General features: G+C 39.5%; 1 protein-coding gene across 2 annotated transcripts; it reads right to left on the bottom strand.

Annotated features, from left to right (window-relative positions):
- Positions 1-1,021: 1,021 nt before the first annotated feature.
- LOC138833779 (steroid transmembrane transporter SLC22A24-like) lies at positions 1,022-21,093 on the bottom strand. Of its 2 annotated transcripts, none has more exons than XM_070032075.1 (10): positions 20,551-21,093; positions 18,945-19,048; positions 14,874-15,028; positions 14,604-14,766; positions 12,556-12,679; positions 9,694-9,809; positions 9,401-9,615; positions 6,824-6,935; positions 3,797-4,000; positions 1,022-1,865 (listed from the first exon to the last, which is right to left on the bottom strand). In XM_070032075.1, exons 1-10 carry the CDS (start codon positions 20,950-20,952, stop codon positions 1,805-1,807), a joined length of 1,656 nt encoding a protein of 551 aa, XP_069888176.1. In that variant the 5' UTR covers positions 20,953-21,093; the 3' UTR covers positions 1,022-1,804. The 2 variants fall into 2 exon arrangements, with proteins under 2 accessions (XP_069888176.1, XP_069888177.1); XM_070032076.1 differs by having other exon boundaries at positions 9,694-9,788.
- Positions 21,094-21,365: the final 272 nt, after the last annotated feature.

Here is a 21,365-nt window from a genome sequence, read left to right as displayed (position 1 = left end):
CACAGGTGACCCATGCCTATAATCCTAGCTATTCAGGAGGGTGAGATCTCAGGATCAGTGATTTGAAGCCAGCCTGGGGCAAGAAAGTCTACGAGACTCTTAGCTCTCATAAATCTACCAGTAAGCTGGAAGTAGAGCTGTGACTTAAGTTGTAGAGCACTAGTCTTGAGCAGAAAGGCTCTTAGTTCATGCCCCAGGACCAGCACACACACACACAATCATACATAAAGAATATATAAAAAATACATTGTTATTCACTGTTTTTGATTCTGGTGCCCTGCATCTTGTATATACATTTGGGGAGGGGAAGGGAAATAACAAAAATCTGAAATAAGGGTACAGGTTGACCCATTGTAACAATGAGATGTACAAGACACTATGTTGAAAATGAACTTTACAACTTTGCAGGGGGGGTGGGGTTGGAGAGTTGGGGAGGGAAGGGATAGTAGGGAAAAACAAAGGAGGGGTAACAATGCTCGATAGGAAATGGACTCATTACCTTACTCATGTAACTGTAACCCCTCTCTGCGGTATCTTGCAATAAAAAATATATATAAGAATTAATTGTTAATATAGAAATAAGGTATTTTGAATATTGACAGACTGTTTTGAATATGTATATATAAAACCACAAACTTGTATTCATATTCTTTTCTGTGATATATCATGTATTAAAAGCTAAACGGCGTTCACATCAAGTTTTGTGAGTTTACTATATAACTTCTCTCTCTTTCTCTCTTACTGAGGTTTGAACTCAGGGTCTCAGGCTCTTTCTCAGATTTTTGTTCAAATGCTGTAATCTACCAGTTCCTACAATTCTAGTTTTTATTTCAATGAGAGCAATTTTTTTCAGATTTCACGAGTGAGATCATGTATTATTTGTCTTTCTGTGCTTGATTATTTCACTTAACGTAATGTTACTAAGGTTAATCATGTTGTCACAAATACAGGATTTTCTTATTTTTAATAGACAAATAGCATTTTATTGTGTAAACATACCAAAATTTTTAGTGTATATTAATTGCACAAAATAGTTTCTTCCATTGTGACATTTTCAGACATGACTTACTTGGTTTAACATGATTATCTTTAGTTCTATCTACTGTCTAATACACTGCATGATTTCATTCTTCTTTAAGTCTTTGCTGCTCATCTATTTGAGGTTAATAAATCCATAAATAGATGAGCAATGAATAGTCACCATCGTGGTTACTGTGAACAGCTCTAATATAAATATGAGAGTGCAGCTATCTATCTGACATGATAATTTTACTTCTTCTCAATAGATACCAAGTAATGACATTGCTGGATCATCTGAATAATAGTGTTTATTTTCCCAAACCATCTTTGCTCTTACTGCTTTCTGTATGAATTTGAAGTGATTTTTGCAGTATTTTTCTTTAAAAAAGCATTTGTTTTAGGGAATTAAACATAAATTATTCCAGGAAAATTGGTATATTTTGTTCCATGAGTATAGGTGGCATTTATTTCTCCACTATGTACATCGCTAGTTCTTTTTTTGGGTCCGGTCTTGGGGCATGAACTCTGGGCCTGAGCGCTGTCCCTCAGCTCTTCAGCTCAAGGCTAGCACTCTACCACTTGAGCCACAGAGCCACTTCCGGCTTTTTTCTTTTTGCTTATGTGGTGCTGAGGAATTGAAACCAGGGCCTCGTGTTTGCAAGGCAAGCGCTCTACCACTGAGCCACCTTCCCAGCCCACATGGCTAGTTCTGTACGTAGAATGAAACCATTTTGATCCCCCCCCCTTTATTTTGGTCTTCTTTGGGTCAACTCTTGGAAAATCCTTAAAATTGTGTTATTTTCACGGAAGTATCTTCCTTCTTTACTTTTCCTGAAACGCTTGTGCTGTGGAAGAAAAAACCCAAACAAAAACAAAATCAAAAGACAAAGATGTAGATTAAGCACACAATCCTGCATGCCTGAGGACAAGCAGACGTTCTGCCTGCCGCCTTTGCCACCCAAGACTTGACGCCTTGACACTGGCCTTGACACCTGGGCATGCTGAGAGAGATGGTTCTGACTGTTTCTTCTTGTACTATTGTCATTTTAGACATTAGTGTTTAGAAAAAAATCAAAGGGAGAAAATTTAAGGATCCAATTTTCTTTTCTCATTTAAAATTTGTGTGTGTGTGTGTGTGTGTGTGTGTGCGCGTGTGCGTGTGCGTCGTGCGTGCGCACGCGCACGCATGCCTGCCGGTCTTGGGTCTTGAACTCAGGGCCTGAGCACTGTCCCTGATCTGTGCTCAAAGCTATTGCTCTACCACTTGAGCCAGATGTCCATTTCTGATTTGTAGTGGTTAAATGGAGAGAATAGTCTCATAAATTTTCCTGCCCAAGATGGCTTCCAATCATGATGCTCCTCAGATTTCAGCCGCCTAAGTGACTAGGATTACAAGTGTGAGCCATAGCACACACTTATATGTTGGTTTTATATTTCTTAAATTCTTTGTCCTCAAAATTTCCATTGCCTGTGGCAGAAACTTTGGTTAAATCTTATAGGATCCATTTAGGAACATGTTCATCTTTACAAGAAGGAGGATTTGTTTGTTTATTTGACTGGTTTTAGTCCCATAATTCTTCTTTGCCTTAAGAAATAACCAGGATTGTATCTATGTGATAAACTCACACCTTTTCCCATAATATATTGAGTACTCATTGGGCTGATAGGTAATAAAACCAGGAATATGAGAAAAGACATTTAAGTCTCAGCTTATTTATGGGAAAATAGAAAGAATCTTCCTTCCTTCCTTCCTTCCTCCCTCCCTCCCTCCCTCCCTCCCTCCCTCCCCTCCCTGTCCCTTCCCGTCTCTCCCTCCCTCCCTCCCTCCCTCCCTCCCTCCCTCCCTCCCTCCCTCCCTCCCTCCCTCCCTCTCTCCCTCTCTCCCTTCCTTCCTTCCTCCCCCCTCCCCAATCTGTATTGGTTGTGGGGCTTGAACTCAGGGCCTTCCTAAATTCTTTTGCTCAAGGCTAGCATCTACCACTTTGTGCCACAGCTTCCCTTCCAGTTTTTGAGTAGTTAATTGGAGATAAGAGTCCCATGGGGACTTTTCTGACTTTGAACTGAGATGCTCAGATGTCAGCCTCCTGAGTTGCTAGGATTACAGGCATGAGCTACCACCACCTGGTAAATGTGTGTTTCTTATAAAGACACAGACTATATGACATTTATAAGTTTGACTAAGTTTGACCTTTCTACCATTAAACTTACTGGTATAAAACCTAGGTATAAAAGCCTAGGTTAACTGATTTGGGAAGAGGAAAAGGGGTGGGGAGAGTGAAGGAGGGTGACTCTGATCATGATGCATCATTGTACAGTGAACCAGTGTTCATAAATAAAACAAAAAGCAATGGCAGCCTGTGTGATCTAGGGGCCTCAGAGCAGTGTGTAAACTCAAGAATTCAATGATATCCTGCAAAATTAGGAAGAGTGAGGGAAGGGGTGGGTAAGGAAGGGATGGGTGAGAATGCTGAAAGGGGTGACATTGGTGAAGATTCATCATATCATAAACTACCTTGTTAAATGGCAACTCCTTTGTAGAACTACTTAAGGAGGAGAATAATAATAATAATAATAATAATAATAATAATAATAATAATAATAATACAATTGTGTGGCTAGGGATGAGGTTGCCATTGAATAAGGGACTTGTATAGGAACAGAACAGGCCTGGTCTGAGCCTAGGTGGGGAGAGAGCTTGACATAGTAATTTTGTTTCCATCACAGATAAAGGACACAGTCCCTCCCTAGGCAGGTGCCCACTGGAGTGTTTACTTACTCATTTTCCACATCCTGGATAGTGTTAGGGAGAGGCCCATTTCTGGTTTCTGGAAGGCAGAGGACTGCAGGGACAGAAAGGATGGGGAAGGCTCCATAGAGAATCCAGGGCAGGTGGGGAGAATACACTGCTAAGGTCATGAAGAGAGGCGCCATCACTGCCCCTACTCTGCCGAAAATTTCACGGATTCCTCCAATTGTTGACCTTATGTTGCAAACAAAATAATAAAGAAAATATTTTAAAAATTGTATATATACATTGTCCTCCTCCTCCTCCCCTTTCCCGCTCCCCCCCCCCCCTCCTCCTCAGTAGGCAAGTTGGAGACTGTCCTGACTTGGTCTCCCAAGTGCTAGGATTTCAGGTATCTGATATCATACCTGGATCATGTAAAGTTTTATTTATTGTCTTCATTTCATTTTGGAAGCAACACAATAGAGTTATTAAACACATAGGCTTTGACAGCAAGCTGTCAATTGTCACACTTACTGCTACTGATTTATAACCCTTAGTTTCATCATTCTTAAAATAGAGATACCTACGATATCAAATGAAATTTTTAGAAGAGCATATCTCAACATAATAGAGGATATATGTTAAACTTACAACCAACAGTTATTAAAATTTTTTTTTGTTCCAGTCCTAGGACTTGAACTCAGGGCCTGGGCACTGTCACTGAGCTTTTTCTCTGAAGGCTAGTCCTCTATCTACCACTTGAGCCACAGCTCCAGTTGTGGCTTTTTGGTGAGTAATTGGAGATTAGACTTTCATGGACTTTCTTGGGCTGGTTTCAAACTCTGATCCTCAGATTTCAGCCTCCTAAGCAGCTAGCATTACAGGCATGAGCACTGACAGCTTTCAATTAATTTTTATGTCTAGCAATGTGCCATGTCCTTTAATGAAGTCATACTCTTTCCTTTTTTATTTGTATTTATTTTAAAAAGGAATTTGTATTGTGGTATTTCTTACATTATGTTATATATACACAATCTACCTTAATCTCATTTACCCTGTTTTATTCTTTCTTATCTTCCCTCCCTCCTTTTTGAAACAATTTTAACACGCTTCACTATTTTGTTTCCATACATACACAAAGTATTTTAGCCATAATCACCCCCATCTCCTTCTCATTTTACACTTCCTAGGTTTACTCATTAATTATTAGTGAGTTATTAGTGGATTTTTTGTTCTTTAGCTGTTTAATTCTTTGAGATCTTCGTATGCACTGATATTAATCTTTATCTGATTAACAGTTTGAAATACTTTCTTCCATTCTGTTGTCTCTCTGGTGACCTGGTAATCATTTCTTTCACAGTTCAGAAGTTTTTTTGTTCTCTTTTGTTGATGCTATTTGCTGAGCAATCCAGTCTTATTCAGAAAGCTATCACTTATGAGCACATCTTTGGTCCTTTGCCCATGCTTTCCTCCATGAGTTTCACAGTTTCAGGCCATACATGAAGATCTTGATCCATTTTGAATTGAATTGATTTTTGTAGGAAGTGAGAGATAGTAATGTACTTTGTATTATATATATTTATATATTGTGTTTTTCCAACTATTTGTTCAAGAGGCTATCCACTTCTTAAGTTTTGGTCCCCCCCATGTCTTCTGTTCTATAAACCTTGGTGTCTTTTTTTTTTTTTTCCTACTTTGTGGTTTTTGTTAGTACTTTGTGGTTTTTGTTACTATGTCTCTATGGTGTAATTTTTGATGTTGGGAAGTATGACATCTCTGTTAGCTCAGGATTGCTTTGGCTAGTTAAGATCTTGTGTAACCTCATGAACTTTATGATTGATTTTTTTTTCTGTTTCTATAAAATGACATTGGAATTTTGGGACAGCTTGTATTGAAACTAGATTCCTTTAAGTAGTACACTATTCACATTATTAACTCTACTGATACATGGGTATGGGAGAGCTTTATTTTTTTCCTATCTTTGTTTCTTTCTTAAAATGTATCATTTTTATTGTAGAGGACTTAACTACTGAGTTGGGTTTCCTCCCACTTATTTAATTTTTGAGGCAACTCCGTTCTTTCTTACCCTCATTGTTATTGGTAAATAGAAAAACAACTGATTTCTTTCTTTTCCTTTTTTTTTTTGTGTGTGGGGGTTGGTTGTGGGGCTTGAGCTCAATGCCTCTATTACTCAAGATTAGTGCTCTAACACTTTTTTTTTTTTTGGTTGTGGGGCTTGAACTCTGGGCCTGGACACTGTCCCTCAGCACTTCAGCTCAAGGCTAGTGCTCTACCACTTGAGTCACAGGACCACTTCCGTTTTTCTGAATGGTTAGCTTTGAACTTTGATCCTCAGATCTCAGCCTCCTGAGCAGTTAGGATTACAGGGCTTGAGCCACTGATGTCCAGCTTGCTCTAACACTTTGAGCCACAGTTTCACTTCCAGTTTTTTAAGTGATTGATTGTAGATAAGAGCCTTACAGACTTTCTTACCCAGGCTTGGTTTTGAACTGAAATCTTCAGATCTCACCTGCCCACATAGCTAGGATGACAGGCATGAGCTATGAATACCTGGCAATACTGACTTTTATATGTTGATTTTGTTTGATGTTAAACTCACAGATTTGTTGATCAGATAAAAACATGTTGATGGAATTTTTAGGGTTCTTTTTAGTACAGGATTATACCATCTGTAATAGGGATAATTTGACTTCTTCATTTCCTATTTATATTCATTTTATTTATTTCCCTTATTCTGGCTAGAAAGTCAAGCACTACATTGAATAAAATTGGACAACCTTATCTGATCCTTGACTTTATAGAAAATGACTCTGTTTCTCCTTAGTAAAATATTGGCTGTAAGTTTAACATATAGTCTTTATTTGTAGAGATATGTTCCTTCTAAAAATCTCATTTAAATATTTTGTTGACTTTTGTTGACAGTTAAGAAATTTTAGTTTTATCCCCACAATAAATGTCATTAGTTCAGAAAGTCCTCTCTGGACACAGAACAGATTTTGTTTTGTATTTTATAAATGTTATGTAGGTCAGCATGTCTTAAACTTGAGACAGTACCTCAGCACAGTAGGGATGAGCTCAAGATTGTAAATTGTTTGGGCTGTGAGGCCAGCAGAAACAGCACCAAGTCCCAAAGTTGTTAAAATTATGCGCAGGGTCTGCTGTGTTTCTGTAGAGAGGAAGACATATCAGAGGCAAGAACGCCTGACTAGAGAAATCTGTCTACCCCAAACAATTATGAGAAGTTCTATTGGAGGGATTTTCAGGCAGGAGACATGTGGTAAACTGCAAGGGCCTCACAGAAACTGTGGAATGGATGAGCAGACTCTAGAATGTTTGGGCTTAAGCATTAGAATGGAAAGCATTTGCTTCATTTCTCCCTGCCCATTTGAGTTTTATTAGTCATGGCAGTTGTAGAGAAAGTCAGGAAATGCTCATTTTGATTGTTGTACCTAATACTTTCAGGGCACCTTCTGCAGGATCTTGAAGGAGTTCATGGATAAAATCTGAGGAGTTAATGACTCCTGCCTCAGACATGTAGAACTAAGAACAGGGGAATAAATTCTTGACACAGGGCAGGTATTCTACCAGACATACCAACAAGAGAACTGGATTCATTTGGGAGTGAACTTTATGAAGAAATGCAGGATCTAGGTAACAAGACAGGATTAAAAAATCTTAACATTAGGACTCCTATGTGAAAGTCAGTAATATGTTGGGAACCACCGACAGAGAAAACGGAAAAAGGTATTTTGAAACCTACTTAGAAAAATCTAAAATATGATTTGAAAATAATGTACTTCCAGAAGACAGTAGACTGGCAGCAGGATATAGAAGGGGGTCTACAAGTCTAGCATCCTTCAAATACATTCCTGACTTGGGAACATGGTGAAGGAGGGGACCACTGAAATTCCCACAATCATCCCTAAAGTCCGTCAACTAATTTACTAAAATCTACTAGATTGGCTTCTTCATATATTTCCTAGTTAGATATAGATTATAAAACAAAAACTGGAATAGAGTGAGGGAAAGGATGATAAAAAGAAATGTCCTCTTTACCTGACTTATGCAACTGTAACCCCTTTGTGCATCACTTTTTTTTTTCTTTTTTGTCAGTCATAAGGCCTGAAGTCTGGGCCAGAGTGCTGTCCCTCAGGTCTTTAGCTCAAGGCTAGCGCTGTACCACTTGAGCCGCAGCACAATTTCTGGCTTTTTCTGCTTATGTAGTACTGAGGAATCAAACCCGGGGCCTCATGCATGCAAGGCAAGCACTCTACCACTGAGCCACCTTCCCAGCCCCTGTACATCACCTTTATAATAAAATTAACTAAAAAATATATTTAGGTTAGACTTTTGCCTTTTCCCTATTGTGTTCTTTCTCTCTGCCTGAAGGCAAAGTTTTTTGGTTTGTTTTTGTTTTTGTTTTCTAAATTTAATCCTTGTAGCTCAGTGCTAGTGGCTAAGCCGTAATCCTAGCTGCTCAGGAGGTTGAGAGCTGAGGATCACAGTTCAAAGCCAGCCTGTGAAAATTCATAAGGCTTTTTTTGTTGGTTGTGGGTCTTGAGGGGCCTGGGCGCTTTCAGCTCTTCAGCTCAAGACCAGTGCTCTACCACTTGAGCCACAGTACCACTTCTGGTTTTCTGGTGGTATATTGAGATAAGAGTCTCACGGACTTTCCTGCTGGGGCTGGCTTTGAACCGTGATCCTGAGATCTCAGCCTCCTGAGTAACTCGGATTTCAGAAGTGAGCCACTAGTGCCTGGCTCTGAGACACTTATCTCCAATTAACCACCAGAAAACTGGAAGTGCTGCTGTGGCTCCAAGTGGTAGAGTAGTAGCCTTGATCTGGGACAGTTCCTAGCTCAGAGACAGTGTTTAGTAAAAGCTCCATGAGGGCTGGGAAGGTGGCTCAGTGGTAGAGTGTTTGCCTTGCATGCCTGAGGCCCTGGGTTCGATCCCTCGGCACCACATAAGCAAAAAGAAAAAAAGCCGGAAGTGGCGCTGTGGTAGAGCACTAGCCTGGAGCTGAAGAGCTGAGGGACAGCGCCCAGGCCCAGAGGTCAGGCCCCATGACCGGACCCTAAAAACAAACAAACAAACAAAAAACAACAACAAAAAAAGCTCCATGAATGACCAGAAAAAAAAAGAAAAAAAATGTATCTAAATCAATGAGCCTCTCTTTAAAAACTGTTGCATGTAAAATGTAACAGATGAGAAAATGACCACGTTAGAAAGATTTGAAATATTGGAAAAAAATTATGGAAAGGATTGTGTGTCTTCCTGAAGATACAATAGCAAGATCTTTCTCCGCTATGACTTTTATTAAAAGTCTGATAACCCAGTGCATGCAGTTAGTTCTAAAGAAATTGTTATGTATCATTGGCACTAATGCTCAGATTTATTTTAGATTTGATGAGGACAGCCTTGGATTTATAGCACTCCTTAAGAATATTGGTTTAGTAAGAGCCTAAGTCTTGCCAACAACTGTAGGGACCGCTTCTAAGCCTTCACATTAACTTCATGGGATCCATGGGTTTTTCATGGTGTTGCCATTCTTTTTGCCCAGATGAGTTAACCAAGGAAATTTCTGGAAGATAGAAGGCATTACTTTCTTTTCCCTAAACTCTTTTCTCACCTGAGGATAAAAAGATGCTGACCAGAATCGAAAGTCCTGTCAGGAACATGAACAGTATCTGACTTTGTTTTCGGCCCAGATAATTCAATACCAAGAAGGCAACGAATCTGCTGATGAATGTGACAAGGCCGAAGAGAATCTGGAGCAGGAAGATGTTGCTCCCCAGGTGCTGCAGGTTGAGTATCAGGCCGTAGAAGGGTATGGCCAGTGCCATTCTGAAGTTAAAAGAATAAAAACATATTTAAAATGATAAAATAAATTAATTTTTTAAAAAAGAGACAAAAGGAACATACCTGATACAGCACAGGCAGCAGCTTCTCATACACAGCCTGGGTGCATGGAACAATTGCAAAACGGATATTTTTGTCTTGGCTTCCTGAAACTCCTCCTGCAGGTTGGATTTCACAAACTTGGACAACAAAAGTCATAAACATGCATGAGATGTCAATCATATGCCAATTATATTGCTAAATACTACAAGATGAAACAAAAGGTGTTTCCTATCCTCAAGGAAAACTACCTAGTAGTGGCCCTGGACAGGAAGGAGGAGAGACTCAGGGGAATTAGATAGGAACAAAGCCTGTTTAAATATTGGGGCAAGGACAAGAGCCTTGAGATTAAGATAGAGGTATGTGTGCGTGCGTGTGCGTGTGTATTTATACTGGTCTTGAATTTAGGGCCTGTCCCCTGAGCCTCTTTGTGCTCAAGGCTAGCACTCTACCACTTGAGCCACAACATCACTTCCTGCTTTTTCTGAGAGTAGTTTATTAGATGTAAGAGTCTCGTGGACTCTCCTCTCACCGCCCCCGCCCCCAAGGCTGGCTTTGAACCATGATCTTCAGATCTCAGCCTCCTGAGTAGCTAGGATTACAGGCAGTGAACCACCAGTGCCTGGGCATTTATTTACTTCTTATATTAAACTTGTGGAGAGTTAATGCTGGATATGACAGACTTTTCTATCAGTTCCAGTGAGTAAATATTTTAGATTGTGTAGTGATGACAGAAAGTACAAAATGAGGATGTGTTCCTAAAATGTTCTTTGGGACACTATTTAGGAATACTGTTTAGCTGAAATATGCTCTATCATTCATGAAAGATGTGAAGAATTCAGAGCTCATATCTAAGAGGCAAAAGATTGTTGCTGAGGGCCAGGCTGCTAGAATTTTCCAAGACTTTGAAACTATAATAGGAATTTCTAACATTTGCCTCGTTGGGTTCAGAGTTGCTCTGGATTCCATTGTATCTTATGCATCCTTTTTCAACAAAAACAATGCAGTTTTTCTTCAGTGCTTATATAATCATTACATATTGGATGAGTTTGGGACAGGTTGACTTTTTTTCCCTTAGTTTCATAGATTTTTGTATACAAAGATTCTATAGTCAGAGAACACATTTATACCTCATTAATGTGTTAAGATTCTGGAAGCTTGAGGTGGAGAGCATTTTCCTAGCATGTGAGAGGCCCTTAGTTCAGTCCTCAGCACTGGGAAAAAATAGATTCTGGACTTTGAGCACATGCTGTAATGAAAGAAGACTTTTGGAGACACTGAACTTGTATCAGCTTATTTAACATAGCACACTTGGATTGAAAAAAATATAACCTTTGTGTCTTCCTTGGTTAGCATTTTCCTCTGTGTGGCATTTGCTCTCTTTCAGAGCAGCCTGTGGGCCTATTCTGTATTAGATTGTCTCTTAATTTTTGTGCCCTATTGTAAAACATAAGTTTCTCCCAGGCAGATGCTATGAATTAATTCCCTTATTAATAGCCAACACCATATTGGCACATTGTAAGTGTACAAAGATATTTATTTATTTACATGTATTTGTTTGTTTTTGCTGGCCCTGGGACTTGAACTAAGGGACTACGCACTGTCCTTGGGCTTTTATGCTCAAACCTGGCACTCTACCACTTGAGCCACAGCACCACTTTCAGCTTTTTGGTGGTTAATGGGAGATAGGGGTCTTATGAACTTTCTTTCCTAGGCTAGCTTTGAGCATGATGCTCAGATCTCAGCCTCCTGAGTAGCTAGGATTACAAGTGTGAGTCAGTAGGGCCCAGCTACAAAGATTTTTAAACGTGTGAGTAAAATATATCCATGAGTGTGCCATATCAGGACCTGGCTGCTAGAAACTAGGGGGGAAACAAAAAAAAATCATCATCAACAGCAAGAAAAGACAATCAAGAAGACTTTTCTGGAGCTTTTCTAAAAACACAGGGAGAATCTTATTACTGTCTAATGGTGACAGTGTAAATGCCAGAGAAAGAAGGACTTTTATATAATTACTGCCAAAGCCACAGTGTGTTTTAGAGCAATGGTTCATAGTTGTTGCCTAAGTATTTAATTTCTGAATGAAATGCATGGAAGTTAAAATGATATTTAATAAGTTTTCCCTAAAGGAAACCATAATTTAATGAAATAGTGATATTACTTGATTACTTTCCCCTCTGTTTGTAGTGTGAGTGTAATTGTACTTTTATTCAAACAATTATGTGCACTTATGTCTAAATCTCTGATGAAAGATACACACGTTTTTTATTTGGTTCCTCTTTGTCCACACAATAAGATGACTGTGGGGGAACCAAGACAGTGATATGAAGCAGGGTGCTCAGGAGGCTGAGAACAGAAGATCCCAAGTTCAATGCCAGCCTTAGCAGGAAAGTCCAGGAGACTCTTATCTCTAACCAATCAACAGAAAACTGGAAGTAGCACTGTGGCTCAAAATGGCAGAGTGCTAGCCTTAAGGAAAAATGATCAGGGCCAGCACCCAGGCCCTGATTTCAGGACCCATGACTGAGAAAACCAAAACCAAAAACTTCTTACTTAGAAAATTCTAATTTGTGCTGGGAAGGTGGCTCAGTGGTAGAGCGCTTGCTTTGCATGCCTGTGTCCCTGGGTTCAATTCCTCAGGACCACATAAGCAAAAAGAAAAAAGCTGGAAGTGGCACTGTGGCTCAAGTGGTAGAGCGCTAGCCTTGAGCTGAAGAGCTGAGGGACAGTGCCCAGGCCCAGAGTTCAGGCCCCACGACCGGACCCCCCCCCCAAAAAAAAAAAAAAAAAAGAAAACTCTAATTTGGGCATGCCTTAAGGATCAGAATAATAGGATTGTTGGGTCATATCATTCATTCCCAGTAATCAGTCCCCTTCTCCGAACACCTCAATGGTCAGGGTCTCTCCAGCATTCTTCTTTCCATTTATACGTGCAACTCTTCTAAGTTCCTCTAAGCCCTTTTCTAGCTGATTGCTAAAAACCAGCCACCGAGCAGACTCTACCAGCATCCTGAAAAAGAAGACAACACAGCTACAGTAAACATCTAATTGTTTATTTTATAAATAACTTTAATCTGAAATCTTTTCCTTTCCATTTAATATAGATCATTTCTGATTAAATCTGCCTTCCCCACTGGACTTACATGGGAGGGATCTATATGACCATTAATGATCTTCGTTAAAAGTAATGATAGATAACGGGAGTACTGAAAAAATAGTACAAATATCCATTGACATCCCAGTGGTTAATAATCTTATATGATCATATGTCATAAATTAATCTTTGTAGAGGGCTTAATTCAGTGATTTTTACATACTATTTAATGAATTTCTAAAAGCTGGATGCTGTTGCCTTACACCTGTAATCAAAGTTACTAAGAAGGCTGAGATGTGAGGATCCAAGTCTGAAGCCAGCCTGGGCAGGAAAGTCCATGAGAATTTTGTTCCAATCAATGATCTGAAAACCAGAAGTAATTGTGTGGGCTCAAGTGGTTGAGTATGCTCACTTTATTTAATCCAATCAATGACCAAAAAGCCAGAAGTAAAGGTGTTGGCTCAAGTAGTAGAGCATGCCCACTTTACCACTTTTGTTCAACATTTAACACTATATAACATTAAAGAAAAGATTGAAGAAGGCAACAAAAGATGGAAAGACCTCCCATGTTCCTGTACTACTGAAACTTGATTCAATGCAATTCCCAACAAAATTCTAGAAACATACCTTGAATAAATAGAAATGTAAAAGACTGCCTAGTCAAAGCAATCCTGGACAAAAAAAAAAGCAATGCTGGAGGTATCACAGTATTTGGTTTCAAATTGTGTTATAGAGCCATAGTAACAAATTGTACTGGAAGAAAAAAGATATGTATTCCAATGGAATAGAATACAAGCCCTAGAAATAAACCCACTGAGTGGGTTATTATTTAGGTATAAAAAATCAAAATTACATTGTTTATGATGGAACTGGAAATCTTCACGTTAAGTGAAAAAAGCCAGACTCAGAAAGACATATATCATGTGCTTACTTCTATATGCAAATGTAGACCTAAATATATATACTGTAGCACATATACGTTATGAATGTAAGGGGGCCTGATTGCATGGGAGCCACAGGAACAAAGGGAGAGGAAAGTCACTAGTTGATGGGCATGTGTGTGTGTGTGTGTGTGTGTGTGTGTGTGTGTGTGTGTGTGTGTGTGTGTGTGTGTGTGTGTGTGTGTGTGTGTGTGTGTGTGTGTGTGTGTGTGTGTGTGTGTGTGTGTATGAGAATATTAGTTCATTCTGTATGAAAACAGCACAGTTATGTCTGTTAAACCAATTAAAAAAATATATTTTTTTGTCAGTCATGGGGCTTGAACTCTGGGCCTGGGCACTGTCCCTCAGCTCTTCAGCTCAAGGCTAGCGCTCTATCACTTGAGCTACAGCACCACTTCTGGTTTTCTGGTGGTTTACTGGAGATAAGAGTCTCATGGCCTTTCCTGCCTGGGCTGGCTTTGAACCACGATCCTCAGATGTCAGCCTCCTGAGTAGCTAGGATTAGAGGGGTGAGCCACCGACACCTGGATCCATTAAAATCATTTTTAAACAAGGGGGTGAAGATGGCAAATAGGAGGTGTGAATATATTTAAAGTACATTATTTATATGTGTGGAAATAGCACAGGGAGACTCCTTTTATATCAAGGAACATATGCTTAAAAAGGAAAAAAGAAGATTAATTATTCTGTGGCTAAGATAGAAAAGTGCTAACTCCACAGCTGCAGCCTCCTGGCAGAATGCGTTCCATTCTCCTTTGTATCTCAGTACCACAATGGCAAATATGGGTGAGCGAGGCTTAGGATCACCCAGGGATTACACAGATCCCAAGTGTCAGAACCTCCTCCTACACCTCATTTTCCCTTTCATTAGAGTTAAAGGCCACGTAGTTTGTCCCTACCTTGTGAATACACAGCAGACCAACAGAGGTATGGATAATATCAGCTGCAGTGTGATCCAGCTGCGAAAGAAAAAAGCCACTCCTCCCAGGAGCATCTGCCCAGTACTGTACGAAGTAAAAATTGCTACCATAGCTTGGGATTGAGGTCTTGTCCACTCTGTAACTGGAAGAAAACACAGTTGTAATTATAGTTACAAAGTTGTAATTATTATTTCCAAAGGATGTGTTCAAGATCATGAAGGAAATTAAAGGATCAAATGATTGACTTACTGAGAGTGAATGAGTTTGAGAAGACAGTCCAGGTAAATAACCCAGCTAAGAATCGAAGGGAACAGTAAACAAAGAAGGTGGGAGCAAAGACCACACAGATGTCACAGATGGCCGTTTGGAGTAAACACCATTGGAAGATGGTTTTCCGCCCAAACCTAAGAAATATTGGACCATATGAGGTTACTCAAGAATAAAAATAATATCACTAAAAACAACAAAAGATAGCATATCTTGAAATTTAAGATATTGAATCCTTCTATAAATATTAAGTATTATTGATGTTAAAATTTTTATTCTACAAATATTAATCAAAATTAAATATTATCTCAACATTATACTTGAGATCTGGTGGAGTTACTATATTAGCCAACAGCTGGAGTTACTGAAGCCTAGGAATTAGCCAATGAGTGTGATGCCAGGATCTCTCAGTAAGGATGCCCAAATCACCAGAAGGATTTTTACGCCATGTCAAGCCATATAAAAAAAGAGATAACATAGGAGACACTGTCAGAAGTGTTCACTAGGAGACATGCATATTTGGGATAATAGGTTTGTGTGTTGTGCTTAACTTCCTGAGGAGTGAGATCGAGAGAGTTCTGCTATCTTTATTAGTGTGTGCACTGTCAAGGTGGAGGCTGAACTGATTTGGCAAACAGAATGGGAAGTCAATCCATCAAAATTTCAGACAGATTGCAAACAGCCTCTCTAGGTGTGTCTGGCTTCTTTGCCTTGGAAAATACGTTTCATCTTGAACACTAGACAACTCAGAAATCTCCTCTCACTGCAGAAGTGAATGGAAAGTTCATAAAAGAGAATAGGGAGAGGTCAAGAATGAGGCTCAAAGAAGAGGAAGATAAAAAAGGAAAGATAAAAAGGAAGATAAAAAAGAAAATGGAAATGTTGGTATCAATATGGTAGGAAAGAGGCCAGCTATGAAGACAACTGGACAAAATTCTATGAAGGGATGGTAATTTCTGAGTAAAATTAACAGAATTATAAATTTTAGTTTTGAACACCTACTCTGTAACATGTTACTTTAGCAGTCTAATTTGTCATGACAAATATTACAAAATTTGTATAGAAACACAAAAGGCACTAAATCATCAAAGCAATTTTGAACACAAACAGCACTGCTGGAACCATCACAGAGTTGTACTGCAAATTTTACTACTGTATATGTGTATATGTGATATATGTGTGTATGTGATATATATATCAACAAGGTACTGGCACAAAACCAAAGACAAATAGAGCAGTTTAGATGATAAAATGAATCCACACGCCTACAGCTATCTGATTTTTTTTTTTTTTACAAAGGTGCCCATAGTTGCATAAAAGATGGTCTCTTTAACAAATGGTGCTGGGAAAACTTGATATGGTGCTGGGAAAACTTGATATCCATATGCAGAAGAATGAGACTAGGCTCTTATGCCTTTCCTTGTATTATTATCAATTCAAGATGGAGCACGGATCTTAATATAAAACCTGAAAGTTTGAGACTGGGAATGTGGCTTAGTGGTAGAGTGCTTGCCTAACATGCATGAAGCCCGAGGTTCAATTCCTCAGTACCACATCAACAGAAAAAGCTGCAAGTGGTTTTGTGGCTCAAGTGGTAGAGTGCTAGCCTTAAGCAAAAAAAGAAGCTCTGGGACAGTGCCCATGCCCTGAGTTCAAGCCCCAGGACTGGCAACAAAACTGAAAGTTTGAAAATACTACAGAAGAGAGAATAGAGAAAAATACTAAAACTTACTGACATAGACACTAATTTTCTGTGTAGAACGACAGTAGCTCAAAAAGAAAAAAGAGGAGAAAAAGGAGACAGATATAATTGCATCAGACTAAATATTGACTGTCTAGTAAAAAGCAGAGTCACTGCTACTCTGGAGAGACAGCCTATAGAATGAGAGAATACCTTTGCCATTTATATATCTGACAATGGATTAATTACCAGAATATACAGGAACTTCAAAAAAACCTCAAATTCCAAGAATCAACAACCCCATTAATAAATGGGCAAATGAACTGAATAGAATCTTCTGAAAAGAAGTACAAATGAGCTGGATACTGGTAGCTCATGCTTGTAACCCTAGCTACTCAAGAGGCTGAGACCACAGAATCATGGTTCAAAGCCAGCATGAGCAGAAAAAGTGTGTGAGACTCTTATCTCCAATAAACCCTAGAAAACTGGAAGTGAAGCTATGGTTCAAAATGGCAAACCTTGAGCAAACTATCCTTGAGCAGAAGAGCTCAAGGACAGCACCAGGTCCCAATTTCAAGGTCCATGACTGACCATTCTCCCCCCCGCCCCCCCAAAAAAGAAAGAAGTACAAAGGGCTAATCAATACATGAAGAAATGCTAGATATCTCTGGTGAAAAAGAAATGTTCATTGAAACAACACTGGAATTTACCTCGCTTCAAGCAGAATGGTCATCATCAAGATTACAAACAGTAAATGTTGGCTAGGATTTTTGTTTTTTTGGAAAAAAGAAAAGAATAGCCTGCTTTATACACTATTGTTAGACTGTAAACTAGTGTGACCACTAGAGAAACCAGTATAGATTTGCCTCAATAAACTAAAACTAGAACTACCATGTAATCTAGTGATACCACTCTTGTACATTCATTCAAAAAGATGTAAGTCAGACTATTATAGAGGTCCCTGTATTCTCATATTCTTGGCAGCACTCTTCACAATGGTCAAGCCTTCAGTTCTACTCCAGGCCATGAATAGATCAAGAAAATGTGTGTGTATCATAAACGTTACTCAGCCATAAAGAAGAATGAAATTGCCGGGCGCTGGTGGCTCATGCCTGTAATCCTAGCTATTCAAGAAGTTGAGATCTGAGGATCATGGTTCAAAGCCAGCCTGGGCAGGAAAGTCTGTGAGACTCTTATCTCCAATAAACCATTCAGAAAATGGGAAATGGCGCAATGGCTCAAGTGGTAGAGCACTAGCCTTGAGCTGAAGAGCTGAGGGACATCATTCAGGCCCAGAGTTCAAGCTCCATGACCAAAAAAAAAAAAAAAAAAAGAAAGAAAAAATAAGAATGAAATTAGATCATTTCAGTGAAATTGATTGATGGGACTGGAGATCATCATATGAAATGAAGTTTTCTCTCCTATGTGTATTCTGGATCTAAAATTAGTATATGTGTATATATGTATATGTCTATTCACACACATATACAATAACACACACATATATATATGATAATTACATTTATATAATCATATAATTATGTATTATGAAATATAGCTCTTCAGCTCAAGGCAAGCACTGTACTGCTTGAGCCACAGTGCCACTTTCTGTTTTCTCATGGTTTGTTGGAGATAAGAGTCTCCCAGAGTTTCCTGCCCCAGCTGGCTTTAAATTGTGATCCTCAGATCTCAGCCTCCTGAGTAGCTAAGGCTACAGGTATGAGCCACTGGCACCCAGCCTCTCTTTTCTCTTTTTTCGCTTCCCTTTCCTTTCCTTCCATAACCTTTCTTTCTTTCTTTTTTTCTTTCTTTTTCTTCCTGGTACCTGGCTTGAACCAGAGTCTGGATGCTGTCCTTTAGCTGTTTTGCTCAAGGATGGCACTTTACCATTTCAGCCACAGCTTCACATCCAGCCTTTTACTGGTTCATCAGAGGTAAGTATCTATGGACTTTTCTTCCCAGGTTGGTTGACAACTTTGATCCTAAGATCTTAGTCTCTTGAGTAGCTAGGAGTGTGAGTCACCATACCTGGCTTTCAATGTCTTTCTTTTAGTTTTTATAGCTTTTATAACTTCCTTGGTCAAGTGAATGAAATTGTTCTCCTGGATTTTTCTTAGACTGTTTGTTGCTGATATATAGAAAAGATACTTATATTTTGTATGTTGATTGTGTATATATCAGTTTAGCACTGATCTCTGTAAGTTTGTACAATACAAATTAAAATAAAATTTCTTTTAAGTGTTTTCTAAACACTGCCAAGTGCTGGAGTATTTATGAAAAATGCAAAGTTAGAGCTCAGCTGAGATTTCTTAACTACAGAAAAGACTATACCATTTGATCAACATCCATAGAGAAAGTGAAATGACACCTACCTGTCTGAAAGATGGCCAAATATCAGACCTCCCAGCAGTGACCCAATCATAAATACTACTTGAGCTATAGATTTGGATGACTGGTACTCACATACTAGGTCCCACTGGAAGAGAAAGGAAGAGAGAACGGTGTCAGGAGAGTTGAAGCCTTCAGTGGAAACAGATAGTAAATGCCTCCCCCCACCCCCCATGGAAAATGTGCTGTGGTATGTGGATCCCGCTTCCTGTCCTGTTTCCTCTGCAGCCAGTCTCCTCTACCAGTCCACACACTACAAATACTCAGCTCCTTTCAACTCTTTACCTGCTGTTTCTGTCTTGTAACCTTTACAGCCTCATCTCTATATTCTTCCTTCAGATCACCAACTCTATCTATTGTATGCATTAGCTTCTACATACCTTCTCTGTCTGTCTGTCTGCCTGTCTGTCTCTATCTCTGTCTCTTTCTGTGTGTGTGTGTGTGTCTGTCTGCCTGTCTGTCTCTATCTCTGTCTCTTTGTGTGTGTGTGTGTGTGTGTGTGTGTGTGTGTGTGTGTGTGTGTGTGTGTGTGTGTGTGTGTGTGTGTGTGTGTGTGTGTGTGTGTGTGTATCCTAGAACGTGAACTCAGGGCCTTGAATGTTTTCCTGACTTTTTTGTTTGCATTTTTCTCCTCAAGACTAGCTCTTTACCACTTGAGCCACACATTGTCAGCTTTTTTCTGAGTAGTTTATTGGAGGTTAGAGTCTCATGGAATTTCCTGCCATGCTAGCTTTGAACCATGATCCTCAGAATCCAGCATAGATAGGATAGCCACCAGCCCCTGGCTCTACACATTCTTTTATAAAAATTTTATTTCTTGTATGTATACATGTATTTATCTTGGCTTGTGGGGCCTGGGCTCTACTTTGAGACACAGCACCAATTCCAGTCTTCTGGTGGTTAATTGGAGATCAGAGTCTCACAGGTTTTCCTGCCTTGGAATCTGGATCCTCAGATCTCAGTCTGCTGAGTAGCTAGGACTACAGGAGTAATCCACCAGCACACACATTCTTTAGTTACCATAATTTATAGCATAGAAAGGTATAATACCAAAATGGAGAGTATATAATAAACTTTTTTCTAGGAGGAAAGGTTTGCTTTCTAGGGTGACTAATATATAGTCTCTTACTTCTCTTAGCAGTTAATTATTCAACTGACACAATAAGTCTCATTTGGGCACACATTGATTCAATTAAAAAGTATCAAAATGCTGAGGCCTAAATTTATGGCCCAGAGGTTGTGACTGACTTGCTTTGGGCAATAATTTGTAATAAGTATTGAGAGCAACTGATCTAGTATAATATTTATCTTCATGGTATTTCAATTACTCTTTAAAATGACAACTTTCTTATTATATCAAATAATTTAATAACAGGTGTCTGTTTAGATTATTTTATTCATGACCTCAGCACTAGCTACTCATCATCATGATAGTATAGATGAGCAGTTGCTACTTGCTGAAGGAATAGGGGAAAAAATGGCTGACTATAATATACCCCTGGGAATTGAATATATAAGGCAAATCTATTCTCTGTGTTACTGCAAAAACCTTAGAGCAGACACACAGAAGGTTTAAATGGGGCCTCTTACCTCAGTGACAATAGTGGAGTGGAAGTAGCTTTTGTCATACACCCAGCCGTCCACACAGGGCTCTGTTTCTGCCTCACTCAGGTTCCAGAAGGTGCTGTTCAGGTGGAGGAGCTGCCATTGGGGATGGACAAAGCGCCGGCACTTCTCTGGCCTGAGGTTGGAGTCGAGTGGGATGGAGATTCTCAGGAGGTCCTCCTGGCTGAGGAGCCCAGTGCCATTGTCAGAGAGCGTGCCATTGTCGAGGATGCGCACCCAGCAGCGGTGCTCAGGCACCGCTGCTGTGAAGTTCTCTAATAGAACATGAGGATATGCTATAAGAATAATGATGTAAAAGCAAAGTAGCTGAAGGATCTGGAATCTTCCTAGGTCTCCAACATGCTCCAGTAGGACCTCAAAACCCATTAGGACTGAACAGGAAGTCTCCCCCAAGGGGAATATGAATCTGCTGCTATGCAGATATATTGAGAGGGGAACACGTTTCCCTCCACTAAGCCCAGCAGTGCTGCACTTGTCCAACTCACTGTCTTCTCATTGGGGACTGTCTCACCACTCTATGCCTGGGGAAGGAATTTCCTGGTCCTATGGGTTTGGGCAGCTAGATGGCTTTAATAGTTACTAGAAGAGATTTTCAGTTGTTAGTTTCAAGGAATGACTGTGATCTTTGCACTTCATGAGGAGCTGACTGGTTTCTTAACCTAAAGGCATGTGTAAAATTGCCTTTTTTGGTCTTCTTCAGAAGAGGAACATTGAACACTCAGAAATTAACTACTTTATTATGTTTTTGTGAAAAGAACAGAGCAGGGCTTTATCTGGGT

This window comes from Dipodomys merriami, unplaced genomic scaffold (genome assembly GCF_024711535.1).
Source record: "Dipodomys merriami isolate MVZ:Mamm:240054 unplaced genomic scaffold, mDipMer1.0.p SCAF_21, whole genome shotgun sequence".
Classification (NCBI taxonomy): Eukaryota; Metazoa; Chordata; class Mammalia; order Rodentia; family Heteromyidae; genus Dipodomys; species Dipodomys merriami.
Note: the sequence above shows the minus strand (reverse complement) of the source record. Positions and strands in the feature narration are given on the sequence as shown.

Coding starts and splice junctions, on each gene's coding strand:
- LOC138833779 (XM_070032075.1), bottom strand. CDS start 20,952: ATGGGTTTTGAGGTCCTACTGGAGCATGTTGGAGACCTAGGAAGATTC. Junction 4,001..6,823: donor CTCATCCCTACTGTGCTGAG/GTACTGTCTCAA, acceptor TTGCAACATAAG/GTCAACAATTGGAGGAATCC. Junction 1,866..3,796: donor ATCCAGGATGTGGAAAATGA/GTAAGTAAACAC, acceptor TTTCTTCCACAG/CACAAGCGTTTCAGGAAAAG.